Here is a 20,504-nt window from a genome sequence, read left to right as displayed (position 1 = left end):
CTTTGCGATGTCACTTGGGGAGATGCCGATTCTGCAGAAGTTTCAATCTTCTCTCACTGCTCCCCCTCTGCGGTCTCTGCTGCCCTCCCCCCCCCCCGATTCTTTGGCCACATCCTTCCGGGGGGGAATGTGTCTTCACTGGCATCTTGTTCCTCCAGACTGATTCCCATGAATATTGGTTTCTCCTTCTGGTTAAAAAAAAATTCCTCCCCCTCCCCTCTTCTATACAACACTCTGACCTTCTCACCTGCTTATCTGCTCCCCCTGGGTCCCCTCCTCCATCCCTTTCTCTTATGGTCTACTGTCCTCTCCTTTAGCTTTCTTCCTGTCCAGCCGTAAACCTTTCCCATCCACCTGGCTTCACCTATCACCTTCTAGCTATCTCCTCCCCCCCCCCCCCCCCACCTTTTTATTCTGGTGTCTTTCCCCTTCATTTCCAGTCCCGATGAAATGTTGACTTTTCTTTATCATTTCCATAGGTGCTGCCTGACCTTCTGAGTTCCTCTTGTATTTTGTGTGTGTGTGTGTTGCTTTCGATTCTCGGCATCTGCCGAAAGTCCCCCGTTCACCGAAACGTCGACAGTTTATTCCCTTCCGTGGGTGCTGCCTTGAGTTTTTCCAGCATTTTTGTGTGTTACTACAGTATTCTGGATAGTGCTTCTTGTTGCCCGGGACAACAGCAGTTTTTTTTTTGAAAACAGTGACCCAAAATTCTTCACCCGTAGGAGTCGCCGCCCACGTGGAGGATAGAATGGGGTAGTGAAGGTAGTGTTTGGACCCGCTGGCCTTATTACTCAGGGCATTTTGCTTATAGAGAATGATTGGGTCTCACTTTCAGCTTCCACCGTGGGTTAGCAGTCTTACGAAAGGAGATGAATGTGTAAGCCTCTCCCTGCCAGTATGTAGCCTCTCCAACAGCACGCCTCGTGTGAGCACTGCCAAACTAGACATGTCACAACAACCGTTTTAAAACCAAAAATAGTGACCTTACGGAGGTGTGTAAGAACTTGAGGGGCACAGATAGGGTGAATGTACCCTTTCCCCCAACCCCCCCCAGGGCGTGGGAATCGAGAACTAGAGGGCACAGGTTTAAGAGGAGAGGGGAGAGATTTATTAGGAACCTGAGGAGCAACTTTATGACCCAGAAGATGGTCATATGGTCCACCCAGCATCACCGACACTGCAGAGCAGATACTGGAAATCCAAAGTCTCTCTCTCTCACTCACACATGCACACGCACAATGCTGGAGGAACTCGGCAAGTCAGGAAATGAATAAACAGTCAATGCTTCGGGCCGAGACCCTTCTTAAAGGATCTGTCACCTCCTTTAGATCTGACACTCAACTGCCTCTGTTGGTTTCCCCCCCACTCCCCCCGTAGATTTAGAGATCTAGCACGGTTCTGGTCCAACAATCCCCAGCCACCCAATTAGCCCCACGTGACCAATGAACCTAGGAACCCGTACGTCTTTGGCATGTGGGAGGAAACCGGAGCAACCGGAGGAAACCTGCACGGTCACAGGGAAAACGCACAAACGCCGTGCAGACGGCAACGGGAATTGAACCTGGGTTGTCGGCAGTGGGAAGCGCACTGCAAATCGCCGCTCCACCGTGCTGTCGAAGAGGCTGTTAGGTTGATGGTGTTGTTGCCGGGCCTTGAACGAGTGAATTACGAGGAGAGGTTGAGTGGGCGAGGGCAGGAGACTGAGAGGGGATCTTACCGAGCTGGCGGAATACCACGAGGGGCACGAGGTGAACCCATCAGGTAAGAGGCGTGGCCAGGCTAGATGGGCGGGACGGAAACAGACTGGGGGTGGGGTTAATGCATTGAGGGAGTGGTAAACTGAAGGTGGGCAGGGCAAAATCGGAGGAGGTGGGGCTAGTGCGGTGAGGGCAGGGCAACTGAAAATAGGGAGGAGCCTTGTGTGGGCGGGGCCCTAACTCTGTTCTCCTATTGGCTGGCAGACGACGTGATCGTGGCCATCGGCGGGGCCTCGGTGCTGGGCGCCACGCACGGCCAGGTGGTGAGGCTGTTCCAGGGCGTGGCTGAGGGCCGGCCGGTGGGGCTCCACCTGAGGCGGGGCTTCCCCCCGCTCTACGACGTCGAGCCGCGGCTGCTGTCGGAGGCCAAGGCCCGGGCCGCCCGCGCCTCGGGGCCCGGCCTCGGCCCCCAGTACGCCCTGCTGCCCCTCGCCGTGATGCAGAGCCCCAGCGGACCCGGCTTCACGGTGTCGTGGGGCGAGGACGGCGAGGCCCGGGTCGCGGCCGTCAGCGACTGGCGGTGCTGCCCGGACGTGCGGGAGGGCGACGTCGTGGTGCGGGGTGAACGGGCAGCGGGTGCGCGGCCTGAGCGAGGCGCAGCTGGAGCAGGTGCTGAGCACGCACACCCGGGCCGGGGACACCATCCTGCTGGTGCGGAGGGCAGGTGAGTTCCCACCCATCCGCGACTGCACCCCATCCAGGGACCTCGCTGCCAAACTGGCTCCTTTGGGCTGAATCCATCCCCAAAGTGGCACCACCTTTCATGAACCTGCCCCCCCACCCCACACAACTCTTCTCAACATTAACCTTGGGCTGACTTGTGTCCCAAGATATCCTGTTTCAAATGTCCTCATCATTTGCCTCCCTCCCTGATCGTAACTTGCAACTCCCCCAACCCTCACCCCCTCTCTCGCATTTCCGTCTCCCACACTCTGTCCTCTCTTTACCCACTCTCCCCCATTATGCCACCTCTCGTTCCTGCTTTCTCTCTCCCCTCCTCTTGATTTCTTTCACTCCCCCCCCACCCTACCCTCCCTGGCTGGGTGGGAGGGTGTGGTTTTGTGGTGTGACGGGCTCCGGGCCAGGCTCCACTGAAGTTCCTCCACTCCTCCCGCAGTGACAGACGCTCTGGATGGTCCAGGACACTCTCCGGATTCGGTTCGATGCTCGGCTGACGGTTCTGCACAGCCTTTGCTCGCCTTCTCAGAGCCAGTGGCCGGAGACGGAGGCGCTGAGGGAGCGGGCGGAGGCAGGCCAGTGGGACGTGAGGTCCCCAGTGCCGACACCATGGGGCAACCACCCAGAGACACTCCCTCCCGGCGGGACGAGGAGGGTTCCCGGCTCTTCACCTCCTCCATGGAAGCAGTAATCTGGGATGATTTGTTAACAGGTGAGGAGAGAGAGTGGGACAGTGGGATTAGTTTGGGACTGACACAGGGCTGTGCGGAGAGAGTGGGGCAGTGGGATTAGTCCGGGGACTGACACAGGACTGTGGGGAGAGAGTGGGACAGTGGGATTAGTTTGGGGACAGACACAGGGCTGTGGGGAGAGAGTGGGACAGTGGGATTAGTTTGGGGACTAACAGGGCTGTGGGGAGAGAGTGGGACAGTGGGATTAGTTTTGGGACTGACACAGGACTGTGGGGAGAGAGTGGGACAGTGGGATTAGTTTTGGGACTGACACAGGACTGTGGGGAGAGAGTGGGACAGTGGGATTAGTTTTGGGACTGACACAGGACTGTGGGGAGAGAGTGGGACAGTGGGATTAGTTTGGGGAGTGACACAGGGCTGTGGGGAGAGAGTGGGACAGTGGGATTAGTTTGGGGACTGACACAGGACTGTGGGGAGAGAGTCGGACAGTGGGATTAGTCAGGGACTGACACAGGACTGTGGGGAGAGAGTGGGACAGTGGGATTAGTCCGGGGACTCACACAGGGCTGTGGGGAGAGAGTGGGATTAGTTTGGGGACTGACACAGGACTGTGGGGAGAGAGTCGGACAGTGGGATTAGTCGGGGACTGACACAGGGCTGTGGGGAGAGTGTGAGACAGTGGGATTAGTCCGGGGACTGACACAGGACTGTGGGGAGAGAGTGGGACAGTGGGATTAGTCTGGGGTCTGACACAGGGATGTGGGGAGAGAGTGGGACAGTGGGATTAGTTTGGGGACTGACACAGGGCAGTGGGGAGAGAGTGGGACAGTGGGATTAGTCTGGGGACTGACACGGCTGTGGGGAGAGAGTGGGACAGTGGGATTAGTCTGGGGACTGACACAGGGCTGTGGGGAGAGAGTGGGACAGTGGGATTAGTCCGGGGACTCACACAGGGCTGTGGGGAGAGAGTGGGACAGTGGGATTAGTCCGGGGACTCACACACGGCTGTGGGGAGAGAGTGGGACAGTGGGATTAGTCTGGGGACTGACACAGGGCTGTGGGGAGAGAGTGGGACAGTGGGATTAGTCCGGGGACTCACACAGGGCTGTGGGGAGAGAGTGGGGCAGTGGGATTAGTTTGGGGACTGACACAGGGCAGTGGGGAGAGAGTGGGACAGTGGGATTAGTCTGGGGACTGACACGGCTGTGGGGAGAGAGTGGGACAGTGGGATTAGTCTGGGGACTGACACAGGGCTGTGGGGAGAGAGTGGGACAGTGGGATTAGTCCGGGGACTCACACAGGGCTGTGGGGAGAGAGTGGGACAGTGGGATTAATTTGGGGGACTGGCACAGGGCTGTGGGGAGAGAGTAGGACAGTGGGATTAGTTTGGGTCTGACACAGGACTGTGGGGAGAGAGTGGGACAGTGGGATTAATTTGGGGACTGGCACAGGGCTGTGGGGAGAGAGTGGGACAGTGGGATTAATTTGGGGACTGGCACAGGGCTGTGGGGAGAGAGTGGGACAGTGGGATTAATTTGGGGACTGGCACAGGGCTGTGGGGAGAGAGTGGGACAGTGGGATTAGTCCGGGGACTCACACAGGGCTGTGGGGAGAGAGTGGGACAGTGGGATTAGTTTGGGGACTCACACAGGGCTGTGGGGAGAGAGTGGGACAGTGGGATTAGTTTGGGGACACACAGGGCTGTGGGGAGAGAGTGGGACAGTGAGATTAGTTTGGGGACTGACACAGGGCTGTGTGGAATGAGTGGGGCAGTGGGATTAGTTTGGGGACTGACACAGGGCTGTGGGGAGAGAGTGGGGCAGTGAGATTAGTTTGGGGACTGACACAGGGCTGTGGGGAGAGAGTGGGACAGTGGGATTAGTTTGGGGACTGACAGGGCTGTGCGGAGAGAGTGGGGCAGTGGGATTAGTCCGGGGACTGACACAGGACTGTGGGGAGAGAGTGGTACAGTGGGATTAGTTTGGGGACAGACACAGGGCTGTGGGGAGAGAGTGGGACAGTGGGAATAGTTTGGGGACTGACACAGGGCTGTGGGGAGAGAGTGGGACAGTGGGATTAGTTTGGGGACTGACACGGGGCTGTGGGGAGAGAGTGGGACAGTGGGATTAGTTTGGGGACTGACACGGCTGTGGGGAGAGAGTGGGACAGTGGGATTAGTTTGGGGACTGACACGGCTGTGGGGAGACAGTGGGATTAGTTTGGGGACTGACACAGGGCTGTGCGGAGAGAGTGGGGCAGTGGGATTAGTCCGGGGACTGACACAGGACTGTGGGGAGAGAGTGGGACAGTGGGATTAGTTTGGGGACAGACACAGGGCTGTGGGGAGAGAGTGGGACAGTGGGATTAGTTTGGGGACTAACAGGGCTGTGGGGAGAGAGTGGGACAGTGGGATTAGTTTTGGGACTGACACAGGGCTGTGGGGAGAGAGTGGGACAGTGGGATTAGTTTGGGGAGTGACACAGGGCTGTGGGGAGAGAGTGGGACAGTGGGATTAGTTTGGGGACTGACACAGGACTGTGGGGAGAGAGTCGGACAGTGGGATTAGTTTGGGGACTGAAACAGGACTGTGGGGAGAGAGTCGGACAGTGGGATTAGTCAGGTACTGACACAGGACTGTGGGGAGAGAGTGGGACAGTGGGATTAGTTTGGGGACTGACGGCAGTGGGGAGAGAGTGGGACAGTGGGATTAGTCTGGGGGACTGACACAGGGCTGTGGGGAGAGAGTGGGACAGTGGGATTAGTTTGGGGACTGACACAGGGCAGTGGGGAGAGAGTGGGACAGTGGGATTAGTCTGGGGACTGACAGAGGGCTGTGGGAGAGAGTGGGACAGTGGGATTAGTCCGGGGACTCACACAGGGCTGTGGGGAGAGAGTGGGACAGTGGGATTAGTTTGCGGACTGACACAGGGCTGTGGGGAGAGAGTGGGACAGTGGGATTAGTTTGGGGACTGACACAGGGCTCTGGGGAGAGAGTGGGACAGTGGGATTAGTTTGGGGACTGACACAGGGCTCTGGGGAGAGTGTGGGACAGTGGGATTAGTTTGGGGACTGACAGGGCGGTGGGGAGAGTGTGGGACAGTGGGATTAGTTTGGGGACTGACACAGGACTGTGGGGAGAGAGTGGGACAGTGGGATTAGTTTGGGGACTGACACAGGACTGTGGGGAGAGAGTGGGACAGTGGGATTAGTTTGGGGACTGACAGGGCTGTGGGGAGAGAGTGGGACAGTGGGATTAGTCTGGGGACTGACACAGGGCTGTGGGGAGAGAGTGGGACAGTGGGATTAGTTTGGGGACTGACAGGGCTGTGGGGAGAGAGTGGGACAGTGGGATTAGTTTGGGTCTGACACAGGACTATGGGGAGAGAGTGGGACAGTGGGATTAGTCTGGGGACTGACACAGGACTGTGGGGAGAGAGTAGGACAGTGGGATTAGTCCGGGGACTCACACAGGGCTGTGGGGAGAGAGTGGGACAGTGGGATTAGTTTTCGGACTCACACAGGGCTGTGGGGAGAGAGTGGGACAGTGGGATTAATTTGGGGACTGGCACAGGGCTGTGGGGAGAGAGTGGGACAGTGGGATTAGTTTGGGGACTGACACAGGTCTGTGGGGAGAGAGTGGGACAGTTGGATTAATTTGGGGACTGGCACAGGGCTGTGGGGAGAGAGTGGGACAGTGGGATCAGTCCGGGGACTCACACAGGGCTGTGGGGAGAGAGTGGGACAGTGGGATTAGTTAGGGGATTCACACAGGGCTGTGGGGAGAGAGTGGGACAGTGGGATTAGTTTGGGGCTTGACACAGGACTGTGGGGAGAGAGTTGTACAGTGTGATTAGTTTGGGGACTGACACAGGGCTGTGGGGAGAGAGTGGGGCAGTGAGATTAGTTTGGGGACTCACACAGGGCTGTGGGGAGAGAGTGGGGCAGTGGGATTAGTCCGGGGACTGACACAGGACTGTGGGGAGAGAGTGGGACAGTGGGATTAGTCCGGGGACTGACACAGGACTGTGGGGAGAGAGTGGGACAGTGGGATTATTTTGGGGACTGACATAGGGCTGTGGGGAGAGTGGGACAGTGGGATTAGTTTGGGGACTGACACACGACTGCAGGGAGAGAGTGTGGCAGAGATTGGCCCTGGAGGCTATTGTGAGGCTACTTTGCAGATTCGTGGGTCACTGAGCTGCGTTGTGCTCTGAGTAATTAGTATGTTTATCGGGACATCCTGCATTCCTACCGGGAGGTTGGTGCAGGCAAGTTCCAGGGCCAGGGACACTGTGGAGCTGGAGGAAGACAGCGTTCCCAGCGCTCGGAAACATGTTCCCACAGGTGGGAAGTGTACTCAGAAAGGGTGGTCCTCAGAAATGTAAGATCTGTGTGGTCATGGAATGAGAGGGGGTGTGAGGAGGGGGCAAGTGAGGTTACCTATTCCACCTGAAAGTTACTACAGGAATCCATTACAATTGTTACCAGGGTCAGATAGACAGACAGACATAATTTATTGATCCTGAGGGAAATTGGGATACTGAGTGAAACTCCCTCCACATTGTCCCATCACACACTCCCGGGGTCAGTCACAGAATGAAGCTCCCTCCACACTGTCCCATCAGACACTCCCGGGGTCAGACACAGAGTGAAGCTCCCTCCACACCGTCCCGTCACAAACTCCCGGGGTCAGACACAGAGTGAAGCTCCCTCCACACCGTCCCATCACACACTCCCGGGGTCAGACACAGAGTGAAGCTCCCTTCTCACCGTCCGATCACACACTCCCGGGGTCAGACACAGAGTGAAGCTCCCTCCACACCGTCCCATCACACACTCCCGGGGTCAGACACAGAGTGAAGCTCCCTCCACACCGTCCCATCACACACTCCCGGGGTCAGACACAGAGTGAAACTCCCTCCACACCGTCCCATCACACACTCCCAGGGTCAGACACAGCGTGAAGCTCCCTCCACACCGTCCCATCACACACTCCCGGGGTCAGACACAGAGTGAAACACCCTCCACACCGTTCCCTCACACACTCCCGGGGTCAGACACAGAGTGAAACTCCCTCCACACCGTCCCATCACACACTCCCGGGGTCAGACACAGAGTGAAACACCCTCCACACCGTTCCCTCACACACTCCCGGGGTCAGACACAGAGTGAAACTCCCTCCACACCGTCCCATCACACACTCCCGGGGTCAGACACAGAGTGAATCTCCCTCCACACCGTCCCATCACACACTCCCGGGGTCAGTCACAGAATGAAGCTCCCTCCACACTGTCCCATCATACACTCCCGGGGTCAGACATAGAGTGAAGCTCCCTCCACACCGTCCCATCACTCACTCCTGGGGTCAGACACAGAGTGAAACTCCCTCCACACCGTCCCATCACACACACCCGTGGTCAGACACAGAGTGAAACTCCCTCCACACCGTCCCATCACACACTCCCGGGGTCAGACACAGAGTGAAACTCCCTCCACACCGTCCCATCACACACTCCCGGGGTCAGACACAGAGTGAAACTCCCTCCACACTGTCCCATCACACACTCCCGGGGTCAGACACAGCGTGAAGCTCCCTGCACACCGTCCCATCACACACTCCCGGGGTCAGACACAGAGTGAAACTCCCTCCACACCGTTCCCTCACACACTCCCGGGGTCAGACACAGAGTGAAACTCCCTCCACACCGTCCCATCACACACTCCCGGGGTCAGACACAGAGTGAATCTCCCTCCACACCGTCCCATCACACACTCCCGGGGTCAGTCACAGAATGAAGTTCCCTCCACATTGTCCCATCACACACTCCCGGGGTCAGACATAGAGTGAAGCTCCCTCCATACTGTCCCATCACACACTCCCGGGGTCAGACATAGAGTGAAGCGCCGTCCACACCGTCCCATCACTCACTCCTTGGGTCAGATACAGAGTGATGCTCCCTCCGCACCGTCCCATCACACACTCCCGGGGTCAGACACAGAGTGAAACTCCCTCCACACCGTCCCATCACACACTCCCGGGGTCAGACACAGAGTGAAGCCCCCTCCACACCGTCCCATCACTCACTCCTGGGGTCAGACACAGAGTGAAACTCCCTCCACACCGTCCCATCACACACTCCCGGGGTCAGACACAGAGTGAAACTCCCTCCACACTGTCCCATCACACACTCCCGGGGTCAGACACAGAGTGAAACTCCCTCCACACTGTCCCATCACACAGGCCCATGGTCAGACACAGAGTGAAGCTCCCTCCACACCGTCCCATCACACACTCCCGGGGTCAGACACAGAGTGAAACTCCCTCCGCACCGTCCCATCACACACTCCCAGGGTCAGACACAGCATGTCTAATCTGTGACTTTCTTCCATCTCTTGCAGACCCCTCTGCCAAATGGGATCCCCGAAAAGGGGAGGGTCGAATTCGGAGCCGCTCGACCGCACGGGGAAGGTGAGCTGCGCCTGTTGGCAATTCTGTGGGCGTTGGTGGGGAGAGAGACAGATTTCAGTGGGCCCTCACGGTGGAGCTCCCTCGCGATCCCTTCAAGCAGTAGAGAGATCCCTCACTGCCCTTCCCTCCCACCCCTACTGTTGTGAAGGTCCCTCGCTGCCCCCGACATCAGGGAGATTCCTCCTTACCCCCCTTTCCCGTCCTCCTTACCATTCCCCCACTCCTCCACTACCCCTCACCACCCCTCCTACCTCTGTCTCCCGCCCCTCCCCTACTGCAGAACTCCACCTCCTCCCCTTCTCGTAGTGAGGAGACCCCTGTTTACCGAATCCTCTCCAGCTGTGGGGTCCCTCGCCACTCCCTTCTTAAACCCCCACCACCCCAGCCAAACCTGGGTCCCAGTCCCCTGGGTTGAAGCATCAGTTTCTTGGATGTCCTGTGGCCGGGGTGGGTGTGGGGTCCTCGGGGAGGGGAGGGGTGGGGGGGAGTCCCTTGTTCCCAGATCATTAACTCCCAGAACTTCTCTTTCCTCCCGCAGCTCCGGGAAACATCCGAGCGGAATCGGACAAAGTCAGGTAATGGGAGTTCTTCACTTATCAGGGTGGGAGTTAGTTGGTTTGGGGGGGGGGGGGGGGGTCGAATGGTGAGAGAGCGAGGGGGGAGTGTGGCTGTGGCGGGGGGAGTTTGGGAATGGTCAAGGGTGAGGAGGGAGAGGGAGGTGTCTGAAAGAGGGGGGAAGGGAGAGTTTGGGGTCTTTGGGTGGGGGAATAATGTTCAGTAGTTCCACACTTACCTCTGGTAGTGACCCCACCTTCCTCCCCCTCCCTGCACCTCCCATCCATATCCTCCTCCTTCAACCCTTCTTCCCCTGCTACCTTGCCAAACCCACCCCTGACTATCTACCCCCACCTCTTCCCTCCTGCTTCCACTTTACCACGCACCTTCCACCTCTCTGCTCCCTCCTCACTCTCCCACCGTTTTCCCTGACACCTCTCCTCTCCCCCTCTCCCGCCCCCTATCCCCACCCCCTCTCCCCAACGCCACCCCTTCTCCCCCCCAACTCCTCTCCCCGTCTCCCCATCCCTACTTCTCTTGCCCCCACCAGGACCTGGAGTACTACACCGTCGAGCTGGAGCGAGGACCGACCGGTTTTGGGTTCAGTGTTCGAGGGGGCGTTGAGTACGACATGGATCTGTACGTGCTGGGGATGATCGCAGGTGGTTCGGCCATGAACAGTGGTAAAATCAGGGTATGACAGGGGCGGGCCGGGTTGGTGTGGGGACGAGGGGGCGGGGCCGATGTCGGGGTACGCCGGGCCGGTGTGGCGGCGAGGGGGCCGGGAGGTGCCGGGGCGACGGGTGTGTGTCCCATGTCTCTACCCCTCTGTTGTTCTCCGCAGGTGGGTGACCAGCTGGTGGAGATTAACGGGGAGAAGACGCTGGGGCTGACGCACTCCCAGGCCATCGACCTGATCAAACAGGCGCCCACCTCCCTCCAGCTGCTCATGCGCTGCGGGAACGGACTGGTCCCGGAATACGGTGAGTCCCGGCGTCGGGATCGCGTGCCTCCTTCCCAGGGAGAGCTGCAGCTCCTCGTCGGGACGGAGAGACCCTCTGTTCCGAATCTGGGCCTCGGCATGCGAAGCAGGCTCTGGGGGTGTTCATTCCACAAAGTCCCATCCTCTTTCCCCCTCCTCACCCACACACTGCGGCGCAGCTGTTCAGCTATTTTCTGCACGCTCGTTGGGACGCGGGTGGGACCTGAAGCAGCCGGAGAAGCCCACGCGGTTACAGTGAGAAGGGGCAGACTTGGCGCGGAGAGAGGTGGAGTTCGAGATTGAACCAGATCCCTCAAGCCCGAGGCAGTGGCTGTACTCATGGTGGCGCTCAAACAGTGTGGAGAGACTTTCTCACACCTCAGAGGCTGTTTAAAGAAATTCTGTTCCTTGTGCTGAAAAGGGGACTGTCAGAACTGTTTCCAGCTTGTCTATTTTCTGAATACTTCACTGACATTAACTATCTTCCTTCACTCTCTTTACCCCTTCCATCTCTCCTTTTCTCCTGTCGCCCACTCTCTCCCCCTCTCTCTTCATCTCTCTCCCTTCTCTCTTTCTTTCTCTCACCCTCTCTCCACCCGCCTCCCTCTCTCCAATCCCCTCTCCTCCTCCAACCCCCCTCCAAAACCACCCCCTCCTCACCTTCTCACCCTGTCGTCTCTCCTCCGTTCTCTGTCACCAACCCCCCTCTCCCCCTATCTGTCTCTTCCTCTCCATCTCCCTCTGTCTGTTTCTCTCTCTGTGTCCTCTCTCTCTGCCTCTCTCTGCTTCTCTTTCCCCCTGCCTCCTCTTCTGTCTTCCTCCCCCTCTCTCTGTCTGCCTGTCTGTCCCCCTCCCTCTGTGTGTGTGTGTCTGTCTCTCTCTCTCTCCCCCCTCTCTCTCTGTCTGTGTCTCTCTCTGTCTCTCGCTTTCTCTCCACCCTCTCTTTGCCTGTCTGTCTCTTTCTCTCTCTCTGTCTCTGTGTTTCTTTCTCTCTCCCTCTCTCTCTGTCTCTCTCTCTCACTCTTGTCTCTGTGTTTCTGTCACTTTCTTTCTTTCTCTCTGTCTCTGTCTCTCCCTCTCTCTGTGTCTGTCCGTCTCTTAGCGAGGAGCCCCTCCAACATGTCCGTCTGTGTCACCAACTCCAGGCACGGAGAGCCCTGCTACTTCCTCCTGGGGCGATCTGACAATATTCGGTGGGTACCGTCCCCCTGCCCCCCTCCCCTGCCGCGTGTCGTGGGGCGGGGAGTATGTGGAAGCATGCATCGGTTTGGGATGGAGCTTGTGCTGAAGGGTTAACACAAAGGCGGTGGCGTTGAGCACAGTGCAGGAGTCTGCCAAATTGTACAGTGGGATATCGATGAGTCGTAGATGTGATCAGAGAAATGATGCATCCAGGGAAGTCTTGAAAGGGAGCAGTACACGTTGATGTACTACTCTTAATAAAGTTGATGCACAGAGGGATCTTGGGGTCCAAGTCCACCGCTCCCTGACAGTGGCTGTACATCGACAGGGCGGTTATAAAGGCATTTAGCATGCTTGCTTTTACTAGTCAAGGCGTTGAGTTCAGGAGTCAGGAATGTGCATTGCAACTTTATAAAACTCTGGCTGGACTGCATTTGAAGTATTTCAGTGAATTCTAGTTACTCCATTTTACTCCAAGTTACTCCATAGGAGGCTTGGGAGAGGGTGCAGAAAAGGTTCACTTGGGTTAGAGGGTGTGAGAGGTTAGACAAACTTCGGTGGTTTTCTCTGGAACAACGGAGGTTGGGGGGAGACCTGAGAATGATTGAGAAGATTGAGAGGCATCAAAAGAGCCGATTGCCATTTTCCAGGGTCGAAACGTCTCCTATATAGAAAAAGTTCGAAGTAAATTTTATTATCAAAGTACAAATATGTCACCATATATTACCCTGAGATTCATTTTCCTGCGGGCAGGCTCAGTAAATCTGTAGAATAGTAACTATAACAGGATCAAGGAAGATCAACCAGAGTGCAGAAGACAACACCCGGTGCACACGCAAATATAGATAAATAAGCAATAAATTTCGAGAACATGAGATGAAGAGTGTCGAATGGCTGTGGGGACATTTCAATGGCAGGGAAAGTGAAGTTATCAGGAGCCTGATGGTTGAGGGCATGCATTTAAGGTGAGTGGGGGGTATGTTGAAAGAAATGTGTAGGGGCAAGTTTTTCTTTTGAACCGAGTGTTCGGTGCCAGGGTGGTTGTGGGGGCAGAGATGATAAAGGCATTGAAGGGGCTCTTATCTGCAGAAAATGGAAGGGTGTGTATTAGATATGTGGATTATGAGTGAAGAAAAAAATGGCTGGAGTTGCTTCGCACTATAGTGCAAGTGCGTTTATTAAGTGTGTCCAAAATAGCGACAAGAAAACTGCCAATGTTTACTGAAAGATATTTACCAGAAAACGTATATAGCTCCATACTATTTGTCCAGTGTGAACTCATTGCAGTTCTGTCAGAGAGCAAAGAGCTCCTTTAAATTGGCATCGTTAATTACCAACAAAGTTAACGTAGGACTTAATGGACCCCACAGTGTAGTTACAATCATTTTACAAAATAATCAGAAGTATCTGCCTTAAATATAGTACAGATAGATAAAGATTTACACATCCCCACTCCTAAAGAAATGGAATATTCTGCTGTAAACTCCAGTTGGAGCACATCAGCTTGGTTTGGGACCCATTATGAGAATGTACCGGGGGAAGACATTGAGGTGCGCACACTAACTGTAATGGCAACTGAGACGCTATCTGAACGTGTGTAAATAAATGCCCGTTTGCCAGGAGTGTGTTTACCGTGCGCTCTCCGTCACAGTATGGACATTGTGTAGGCAGAAGGGGTTAGATTACGGTACTTAGGCATTTGAATGCTAGTTTAATTAGTTTGGCTTGACATTGTGGGCCGAAGGGCCTTTTCCTGTATGTTCTGAGGAGAGGAGTGGGAGGGCAAAGAGAAGCCGTGCGATGGATCAGGCAGGCAGGGTTAAAGACAATCCCAAGGGATTCCACAGCTATCTTTGGAAACTCACAGATATATCTGTAAACTCAGTCAGCTCCACCATGGGCACCAGCCAGGACACCTTCAAGGAGCGGTGTCTCAAAAAGGCGGCGTCGATCATCAAGGACCCCCATCACCCAGGACGTGCCCTGTACCATCAGGAGCCTGAAGGCACACACTCAGCAAGGGGAGGCGTTAGGCAGGTGATGAGAAGAGGCGAGAAGCCAGACTGGGGAACGGAAAAAGAGGCAAGGAAATGAGAAGCCGATGTTCATGCCATTGGGTTGGAGGTTAGCTAGACGGAATATAAGGTGTAGTTCCTCCACCCTGCGAGTGGCCTCACCTCGAGAGGCTGAGGACCGACATGTCGGGATAGGGATAGGCATTCAAGTGGCTGGCCACCAAGAAATTGTGCTTTTGCCAAATGGAGGCATAAGAGCAGATTAGGCTATTCAGCCCATCGAGCTGTTCCACCATTCTAGTATGGCTGATTTAATATCCCTCACAATTCCATTCTCCTGCCTAAGCTCCATAACCTTTGACTCCATTGCTAATCAGGAAACTGTCAATCTATTAAATATACCCAGTGACTCGGCCACCAGAGCCGTCCATTACAATGAATTCCACAGATTCACTGCCCTCTGGCTAAAGAAATTCATCCTCGTCTCTGTTCTCAAGTGCCATCCTTCTATTCTGAGGCAGTGGCCACTATAGGAAGCATCCTCGCCATGTACACGCTATCTAAACCTTCTGATATTTGAAAGGTTTCAATGAGATTCCTTCCCCCCCCCCGTTCTTCTAAGCTCCAGCGATTACAGGCTCAGAGCCATCAAAAGCTCCTCGTACATTTAAATCTTTAATTCCCAGGATCATTCCGTAAATCTCCTCTGGACCCTCTCCAATGCCAGCATATCCTTTCTTAGAGGAGGGTGTCAAAACTGCTTACAGTACTCCAAACATGGTCTGGCCAGTACCTTACAAAGCCTCAGCTTTAAATCCTTGCTTTTACACTCCAGTCCTCTCGAAATGAATGCTAACATTGCATTTGTCTTCCTCGCCACCAACCTTACTGCAGTCATGTTCGTAGGAACGACTGAAGCTGATTAAAAAAACACAGAAAGAACACGTTTTTTTTTTACTGAGGAAGAGGTTGCCGCCCATATCTCAATGGTGACTCCAGAAATGCTATGATCATTGAAGTAAACAATTCTCCTGATCCAGAGGGAGTGCATCATCATTTGAAGAGGGAGGTGGTGGCAGAGACTGCAGACAGACTCCAGAGAATCTTCCAATTCTCCCTGGACACACACTGCGGTGGATAAATCACCAGGGCCTGACCCCGCGCATCCTTGGACTTTGCAGGAAGGCCAGAGTCAAAATTGCAGAGATATTACCTCCATCGTTCACCAACTGAAGTTCCGAAAGACATGGCTAACGCCATTCTGTTGTTTAGGAAGGGCAGGATCAGCAAGCCAGGGTGTTCAGTGTGGTGTGTCGGGCAAGTTACTGCAGGGATTCTGTGGAGCAGGGTCTACCAGCCTTTGGATAGGCAACATCGGACTACGGTTAGTCAGCGTGGCTTTGTGTGTCTGGGAAATCTTGTCTTGGAGTCCCTCGAAGAGGTTAACCAAAAGGATAGATAGGGCAGTGGACACTGTCCATAATCAGAATCCGAATTGGGTCTAATATCACTGGCATATGTTGTGAAATTTGATGTATATATTAAAATATCTTAAGTAGTGCATGAAGAGAGTAAAAATACTGAGGTGGTGTGCATGGGTTTATTGTCCATTCAGACATCCAATGGCGGAGAGGGAAAAAAAAACTGTTCCTAAAATGTTGAGTGTGTGCCTTCGGGCTTCTGTACCTCCTCCCTGATGGTAGCAATGAGAAGAGGGCATGTTCCAGGTGATGGTGGGGTCCTTAACGATGGAGGCTGCCTGCGTGAGGCATCGCTCCTTGAAGATGTCCTGGATGCCGGACGGGTAGTGGCCCTGATGGAGCTGACTGCGGCTTCCGATCCTGTGCAGCGTGTGTGGTGTTCTGCGGCAGCGGTCTAGTGCCGCATGTAAAAATGGTGGGAATCGCAACAAGGGGTATGCACTGCATGAAGATTGAGCAAGTGTGCAGAAAGCAGACAAAAATGGTGAGCTGTGGGTTGGTTCAGTGTCCACTCAGAAATCTGATAGCAGGGGGAAGAAGCTGTTTTTAGAATTTCAGTGTTTGTCTTTGGGTTCCTGTGTCTCTTCCTTGATGGTAGTGATAAGAGGGTATGGCATGGGTGATGAGCAGTTCTTTATTATGGAAGCTTTTTAAGGCAACAGTGAAGATGGCCTCAGTGCTGGGGAGGCCGGTGCCCATGATGGAGTTGGCCGGGTTTTCTGCCCTCTGCAGTCTTTCCTGATCCTGTGCAGTGGCCCCTCCATGCCGGACTGCGATGCAACCAGTTAGAATGCTCACCACGGTACATCTGTGTAGGTTTGCTGGAGTGTTTGCTGACATATCAAATCTCCTCAAACTCCTAATCAAGAAAAGCCGTTGTTGTGGTTTCTTTGTGAAACCACTTTTTACCGGGCGTCTGTTGAAATGTGGCTGGTTAGCCCCTCGCTAACAGGAAAATTGACTCAGTGTTGAGAAAACTACCCTCCTCAAACTCCGTATGTCTAGTGGGCTGGAAGAGCAGAGTTGTTTCGACTCCCTCCCCCCACCCCAATCTGAGCGAATACTGTGTAAATGCTGCCCTTGATGCACTGGTAGGAATGTATCCTTTCCAAAATGCCTGCCCGTTTCTTTACTGGGTCCCTCCATAGTTTTTCCTCTTATCTGTTCGATTAACCGGAGATTTACTTTCCGGAGATTTTTCTGTCCTTCACACTCCCGCTTGAAATGGTCATTTTCTCCACGGTTGTAAGAGAAAATATCGGTCATTTCCCTGGCCGAGGGACCCCGCTCAGCAGCAGCCCTTTACCTCGGTACGACCCGCCAGTGGGTCAATATCTGCTGAAAAACCCCGGATCTTGCACGGCGTCCTGCAAAACCCCCACTTGTGTGGCATCAGGGGTTGCTTTAGCAGCAGGGGCTATGCCCCACTGACGGAAGCCTCCCGCTCCTCAATCGCGTTTTCCACCTCTCTAACTTCTCTGAGTAAAAGGTGGAGGAGGGCGCATCCTGCGGGTCATGTGAATCACATCATGTGACAGCGCGCCCTTCACAACTTGCTCCATCCTCGAGCAATTTCTCTCAAGACGGTTGAATGCCCCCTTTGTCCCACAAAAAGTGCAGCAGCTTCTTTAACCCGAAAATGTAGGCAGCCATCTTTTCTCCTTCCTCCTGGAATGTGTGACTAAACTTCTCTCTAAGACCGGCTGCACTTCCAGCAGAGCCAAAAGCATCTTCCAGAGCTTGCAGGTAATTAGCTGATGTAGCTAATGGATTCTCTGCCTTGAGGAACCTCACTATATCAGCCGTCGGGCCCCCTTAAGCTCTCTATTGGTCTCAGTTTTTTCATATATCTGAGCACTGCCACTCCAGTAACTGAGACGTCTGCTCGGCCCAAGCCTCATATTCTTCTTTCCCATTGGATATGGGTATGTCACCAGAGACACTACCAGCCTAAAATAACTTTGGTTCTCTGCAGATATACTTCTGCATTTATCAACCCGTGATGTGATAGTCAAAATGAGCTCAGAATTTAAACCAACCGCTGAAAGACTCATTAGCTCTTTCACAACAGACTACTTCCCTTCACAGTGCAGAAACGAGAGCAACTTGTCTTTAAAGTCTCCACCCTCAGCTACGGGATACTCGCCTCCCAATTATTCACCCTCGGCTACCCTCCCCTCTTCTCTAAAAGCATGGCCTCGTCTCTCCAATCGTACCAGGCAGATACTCTCCCGTCATGTCCGTGCTGTCCTGAACTGACTTACAGCCAATTGATCAAAACACCATTCAACGAGGGTAACTTCCCCTAATACCTTAACAGTACTTAAAACCCTAAGCAACAATTCGTCTGGATATCCACCCCACTCAGAACACAAGCATTAGTTGTGATTAATCTCTTTGCATCGAACTAAAGCTTAATCTCTGCAATGTCCATAATCACTTATCTTAATCACTTTCCCGGACACTAGATTAAACACGCAACCCACCTCATCAATTCATACAGCAAATACACAGTGATACAGTGAATCAGATCCCGGTCGAGCCCCCACAATGATATCCCTTTTTACCTGGATAAACAAGGCTGGCTAGCCCCTCACAAACAAACCAATGGACCCAGTGGTGAGAAAACCTCCCTTCTCGAACTCTGTATTTCTAGGGTCGATATGACTTGGGTCTCACTAGACCGGGAGAGCTGGGATATTGCGGCTCCCCCCACCCCAACCTGAGCGAACGCTGTGTAAATGCTGCCCACTTGCAATTGCCCATCGGCAAGAAATAACAGATCGTGCACTGCATACAATGATGCAGAAAGCATATTTACAAATTTTAGCTTTATCAAACAGTTAGTAGGAAAAAGAAAAGAAAAGCAAAATTAAAACGGGCCCAATACAGTTAACCCCGTCCAAATGTGCACATAAATTGGAGCTCACCTTGAGGTGGCCTTTAACTTGCGCGCTGGACCCTCAGTCTGCGTGAAATGTTGCTTGAAATCCATCTCGGAGAAATGGGCTCCCTCACGGGAGGGAGGTCCTTCCTTCTTGAAGCCATTCATCTGCACAAAGCACCGCGTGGCACGGGGACAGCCTCCTCAGCCATCTTCCCTCCATTCTTCTCCCAGCTCCCCCCAGAAAGACCCGGAACCCACACCAGTGTGCGACACAAAATCCTCTCTGCCCAGCGTTCTCACAATTCCACCATCCTGACTGGCTGACACAGTGTTCCTAAGTTGCCCCTTATTTTTAGCCCAAACATGCTAAAAGCAGAATGGACTGCTCTCACAGAATTGCTAACGTGAAGTACTGTACCTGCAGCACAGCAGTAAAAATCTTAACCAGGGATTACATTTGTAATTGCACGATATGCTCGGCCCAGGATAGATCTTCACAGATGTTGGCAGCCAGGAGCTTGAAACCGCTCACCCTTTCCACTACTGATCCCTGGATGAGGACTGGAGTGTGTTTCCTTGGCTTCCCCTTCCTGAAGGCCACAATCAGTTCCTTGAAATTGTTGACTTTGAGTCCAAGGTTGTTGGTGCAACACCATTGAACCAGTCAATCTGTCTCACTCCTGCACATCACCTCATCAGCGTCTGAGATTCTGACGAGCCTGCCTGTGACAAGGCCCCTCATGGCAGGCTCGTCTAGAAGGCGAGATTGCATGGGATCCAGGGGGAGCCAGATGATTGGATTTGGAATTGGCTCAATGGTAGGAAGCAAAGGGTGATGGTCAAGGGTTGCCTCTCACACTGGAAGTAATGGTGTGCCGCAGGGATCAGTGCTGGAACCGTTGTTCATTACTTATACATTCACATCCAATTTGTTCATGTAAGACATGGCTAGTAAATTTGCAGTAAAATGGTGTAGACAGTCAAGGAGTATATGGGAATCTTTTGATCACCCGGGTAAGTGGGTTAACAAATAGCTTTCAGTTCGGAAAATTGGGAGGCGTTGCATTCTGGGAAGTCAGACTGGGACAGCGCTTGGTGTTGCATTCTGGGAAGTCAGACTGGGACAGGATGTTCGGTGAATGGCAGGGCACAGAGGAGAGTTGTAGAACAGAGGGTTCTGGGGTGCAGATATAAGCTATGGATTCAATTTCAAGGACTCCACAACTTGTGTTCTCAGTATTATTTTTTTGTTTGCAGAGTTTCCAGTCTTTTGCACATTGCTTGTTTGTCAGTCTGTGTGTAATTTTTCATTAATTCTATTGTAATTTTTTTGTTCTACTGTGAATACCTGCAAGAAAATGAATCTCAAGGTAGTGTAGGGTGACATGCCTACTTTGATTTAAAAAAAATGTACCTTGAACTTTGGACCTGGTTCCCTAGACGTGGTGTCACAGGATAGACAGGGCGATGAAGAAGGCGTTTGTCACACTGGCTTTTGTTGGATGGGCACTGAGTACAGGAGTTGGGACATTATGTTAGGCCACAGAACACAGGAGCATAATCAGGCCATTTGGCCTGCTCCGCCATTCCATCACGGCTGATTTATTATCTCTCTCAACCCCATTCTCCTCCCTTCTAATCAGAAACTATCAACTTCTGCTTTAAATACACCCTATGATTTGGCCTCCACACCCACCTGTGGCGACAAACTCCTCAGATTCACTGTGAATCTGTGGGCAGCAGTGCAGGTCCTCCATCATGTCAGTAGCTTACTCTCAGTTCTCACTGCTGTCAGTCACATGA

The 20,504-nt window shown here is 53.7% G+C and overlaps 1 protein-coding gene across 1 annotated transcript in view; it reads left to right on the top strand.

The window, feature by feature from the left end:
• Nucleotides 1-20,504, top strand: part of LOC140715640 (membrane-associated guanylate kinase, WW and PDZ domain-containing protein 2-like) — a 44,763-nt gene that overhangs the window by 16,595 nt on the left and 7,664 nt on the right. The window contains 7 exon segments of the mRNA XM_073028004.1: nt 1,965-2,320; nt 2,322-2,424; nt 2,878-3,150; nt 9,530-9,599; nt 10,138-10,174; nt 10,705-10,848; nt 10,999-11,137. Coding sequence (XP_072884105.1) covers nt 1,965-2,320; nt 2,322-2,424; nt 2,878-3,150; nt 9,530-9,599; nt 10,138-10,174; nt 10,705-10,848; nt 10,999-11,137 — 1,122 coding nt within the window.

This window comes from Hemitrygon akajei, chromosome 24, assembly GCF_048418815.1.
Source record: "Hemitrygon akajei chromosome 24, sHemAka1.3, whole genome shotgun sequence".
NCBI classification, from domain to species: Eukaryota; Metazoa; Chordata; class Chondrichthyes; order Myliobatiformes; family Dasyatidae; genus Hemitrygon; species Hemitrygon akajei.
Note: the sequence above shows the minus strand (reverse complement) of the source record. Positions and strands in the feature narration are given on the sequence as shown.